The sequence below is a fragment of the Dendroctonus ponderosae genome, unplaced genomic scaffold, assembly GCF_020466585.1.
Source record: "Dendroctonus ponderosae isolate FM_Combo_2020 unplaced genomic scaffold, Dpon_F_20191213v2 Dpon_F_20191213_1, whole genome shotgun sequence".
Taxonomy (NCBI): Eukaryota; Metazoa; Arthropoda; class Insecta; order Coleoptera; family Curculionidae; genus Dendroctonus; species Dendroctonus ponderosae.
The window spans coordinates 47840779-47844859 of NW_026017110.1; the positions used below are offsets into that span (position 1 = coordinate 47840779).

Consider the following 4081-nt stretch of genomic DNA (forward strand, 5'->3'; position numbering starts at 1 on the left):
AAGAAGGGACCCTCGCAGAGGAGCCCAGACTAGGACCAGCCAGCCAGAAGACAACAACGATAAGAAAAAGCAGGCCACCCCTGCCGCCCAGCAGCAAAGTCAACGGAGGTCAAAGGTGCCTCCAATTGTCCTTCGCGAGAAGGACAACTATGATGAGATCACGCGTCGACTGATGGCAAAAAAAATAAACTATGGATGTGGAGTGACCACCAAGGAGGGAGTTAGAACTCACCCTCCTACTGCCGAAGACTACAGGCAGATAATTAGGGTACTGGATGCTTACAAATACCAGTACCACACCTACCAGCTGGAGGAGGAGAAACAGCTGAGAGTGGTGGTCAGAGGCGTAATAGAATCATGGAGCGACTCCAAAATCAAGGAAGAGCTAACAGCACTTGGATTCCACCCAACAACCATTGTGAGGTGGAAGAAAAATGGCCAGCCGATAGCAGTAGTCCTGGTGCTACTGCCCAAAGAAGAAAAAGCCATATTTGACGTAAGATCGCTGGGAGGAGTACCGCAAGGGGCGGTTCTGGCCCCTATCCTGTTCAATATCTACATGGCGGACCTTCCATTCAACAAGAACACAGAAGGCTACATCTACGCTGATGATGTAGCCTTCACTACCGTCGGGAGGGGTCCTGCCATCCAAGCTAAACTGCAGAGACAGCTCAACAAAATCGTGAAATGGAGCAAGGACTGGAAAATGGAGTTCAATCCTGCAAAAACACAAGCCATAATATTTAGAAGAGGCAGGAAGAATCCACCCAGAGGCCTACTAGAGCTTGCAAAACAGAAGCTGCCATGGAGGCCCAAGATAACCTATCTTGGACTTACATACGACAAGCGTCTAGTATGGCACGACCAAATGGCAAACACCATCGCCAAGGCAAGACTCCTGCTCCATGCCTGCTATCCTCTGCTGTCAGCTAAACTCTGCCTACGAACTAAGGCCAGAGTTTACAAGCAACTGATACGCCCGGTGCTGACTTATGAATCATCTGCGTGGTCCATAGCCAGCACCCCGCAAAAGCAGAAACTGGCAGTATTCCAGAATAGAATACTGAGGATAGTGACAAAGCCCCATACTTCGTCAGAAATACCACCCTACGAAGAGACCTGGATACAGAGGACCTGCTGGACCACATCCGGAACCTAACATCAGGGTTCCTGGATAGGATCCGGCACAGCAAGAATCCCACCGTCAGGGTTTCTTGCACCAAGAAGTTCAACTGTGACCGCAGACCTCTCCCTGCGGACACAGTCTAAGAAGAAGACGTGGACCCCATGCGATGACCAGTTCCTGTACCACATCGAAAACGATGGGCTAACTTTAAATTAGTTATAGGAAGCAAGAGATGCTGTTAGGTTTAGGTTTAGATTAGGTAGTTAGGTTAATTTAGATTAAGTCATATAATGATATCTTAAGATACACAGAGTGTTAGACACTCTAGCGATGTTAGCACTAAGGATCCGTAGATTAAGTAGCAGTAAGAAGTTTGTGGACTTAGCTGAAATAAATATGTTCCAACAGGGGCGGAAAAGACATTGAAAAACCACTAAAATAATCGTGCTTTGAAAGTCCTATTCCTCTATGAAATTCGCAGAAATAGTGGAGATAAGAACTCTTTATAGCTAGTAAACAACACTTTTTATCTTTCATGAGAGCCTTGTTTTCACACAACTAATCACAAGTTTATTGTTTGTGCAGGTCTTATCATGAGATTTTTAAAGCCTTACCGTGTAAATGCTTCCATTTCTATCAATAATATACAGGGCGACCCCATCCACGGACCACACCACGCTTTCGAATGGTGCAGGCTTTAAATTGCCGATTTTCACTTGATGTTTGTCGAAAATCGTCGATTTGCAGACGGTGAAAACGTCCCAGATGAACAGTTTGGTGGAGCCTACTCCTAATTGGGCCAGGTACATTGGACGGCCGTAGCTGCATCTAGAAATGCACCGAATTTGACAAGATTTGCTCCAAACTGAGCCTCTGTTTGTACCTGATAATTTGGTTTTCAAAAAGCAGCTCATTGGCGCTTTCCGCAAACTTATCCATGCTTCTCCAGTTCCAGGCAGTCACCTTGTAATGGGGCATTTCGCCAAGGGAAAACAACAGCGAACTGTCTGAGAATGCTAAACATTTGAATCCTTCCCTTTCGCCTAAGGAAGGATCATTAGATTAGAAATTAGTGCCGGAAATGTTGAAACCTACCTTCAAACTTGACTATCAGCTGGAAATCTGGATAGCTCTTCACGTAGATGAACGGGCGCTGGCAGCATTCGCTGTAAGCGAAAATATATAGCGAAGAATGGCCTCTGTAGCATTTCAAGCCATCGCCATTCCCATTGTGGTCGTTCAAAGTCAGGCACATTTCCTCTCCAGTGTTCACGTTGAGGAACTTCAAGAAGCAACCTCTTCCGTATATGATTACGGACTTCGCCATCAAGGACAGTTCCTTGATGATGCCGATTTTCGTCCATCTGGAGCCACACAAACAACAACATTAAAGAACTGAGGAGGCGATTTAACGCAAATGAGACTTACAATGCTTGATTGTCTGTAGCCCTCATGACATGGGCAGGTGGAATCAATTTTCTAGTCATTTGACTGTGAGCCGGTTGGTTCGATATTGGCGTTTCTAAGGTAAAATTGCCCCAAGGGTAAAGCGCGAATAATCTAATGTGCGTTTTGCTTGTTGCATGAAAATTCCGTTATTCCGTAATAATCGTTAAGAAGCTAAAGCTGTTGATTAAGCAGATAATTGGATTCATTTTAAGAAAAAAACTCAAATTTTAAAGTTAAAAAAAGCGGAAGCATGCGATTGGAGTTGGGAGTCGAACAGTGCATTTAGCTTCGCATCCTGGTGGAGCTTACTTTAAACCAGTAAATGTAATAACCGTTAAAAATAAAAACATGGTAGAAAAATGAGACGATTGCATAAAGAAACGCACATTCCAAAGACAAAAAAACTTAAGTTGTGAAAAAAATGCAAGCATGTTAGTTAAAAAACAAAAGAAAACTTAGATTATTTTTAACAAAAATCTTTTTATTCTAAATTAGAAAAAATTGCGGAACGTGCAATGGCAGACTATAATAAGCCATTGAATTAGCTCAATTAGGTACATGTAATAGTCGATAAAAAAAGCAAAAAAATGTGCATTAAATAGACAATTAGATTGCCTCTAATCAAGAAGATCACAGTCTAAATAAGAAAAGTTGAGTTGCTTGAAAAAAACAGTAAAAGTTTAGCTTAATTTAAAAAATAAAGTTTAGAAAATATACGACAACAGTGAATTAAGTAAAAAACTTAAAAAATAAGTTTTTTGGTACTGTTCAAGTACCAAAAAAGTGCATTAAGTAGATAATTAGAAGATGCTTTTAATCAAGAAAATTACATTCTAAATAAGAAAAGTTAGGTTGCCTGCAAAAACAGTGAAAGTTTAGTTCATTTTAGAAAAAACAAGTTTAAGAAAGAAAAAACAACAGTGAAGTAAGTAAAAATAGGCTGCTTTTAATCAAGAAAATCACATTGTAAAGAAGAAACGTTCAAGTTAATAAAAAAACAGCGAAACCAAGCGATTGTAGAGGGGGTTACTCGTTGCATTTACCCGCGCCTCCAGGTGGAACTTACTTTGGCAATAGTGGTTAAAAAACCACAAAAAACAGCTAATTTCGTAGATAACTAGATTTATTTCAATCAAGAACAGCACATTCTAAAGAAGAAACATTCACGTCACTTGAAAAAATAACGGATGCAAACGATTGTAGAGTATTGTAAACAACAGTGAATTTAGTACAAAATTAGATTTATTCTAATCAAAAATCAATCATCAATCAAATCAATTTACTAAAAAGGACGGAGCAAATTTTTGGTAAATATAATAGTCGTTAAAAACACCAAAAAACAGTGAATTTAGTAGATAATTCGATTGATTTGAATCAAGAACATCACATTCTGAAAAATAAATTTTCAAGTCACTTAATAAAATTTAATAAAATAACGGATGGATGCGCCTGTAGAGGCAAATTTTAGTCATTTTAAATCTGTATCATATTTAGATTTAAATCTGT

The 4081-nt window shown here is 40.1% G+C and overlaps 1 protein-coding gene across 1 annotated transcript in view; it reads right to left on the reverse strand.

Moving 5' to 3' along the window:
• Nucleotides 1-2616, reverse strand: part of LOC109534993 (cilia- and flagella-associated protein 43) — a 13788-nt gene extending 11172 nt beyond the window's left edge. The window contains exons 1-4 of the mRNA XM_019900799.2: nt 2555-2616; nt 2222-2490; nt 2010-2169; nt 1741-1954 (exon numbers count right to left, since the gene is read on the reverse strand). Coding sequence (XP_019756358.2) covers nt 1741-1954; nt 2010-2169; nt 2222-2490; nt 2555-2613 — 702 coding nt within the window. The 5' untranslated portion in view covers nt 2614-2616. The remainder of the gene's footprint in view (nt 1-1740; nt 1955-2009; nt 2170-2221; nt 2491-2554) is intronic.
• Between the last annotated feature and the right edge of the window lie 1465 nt (nt 2617-4081).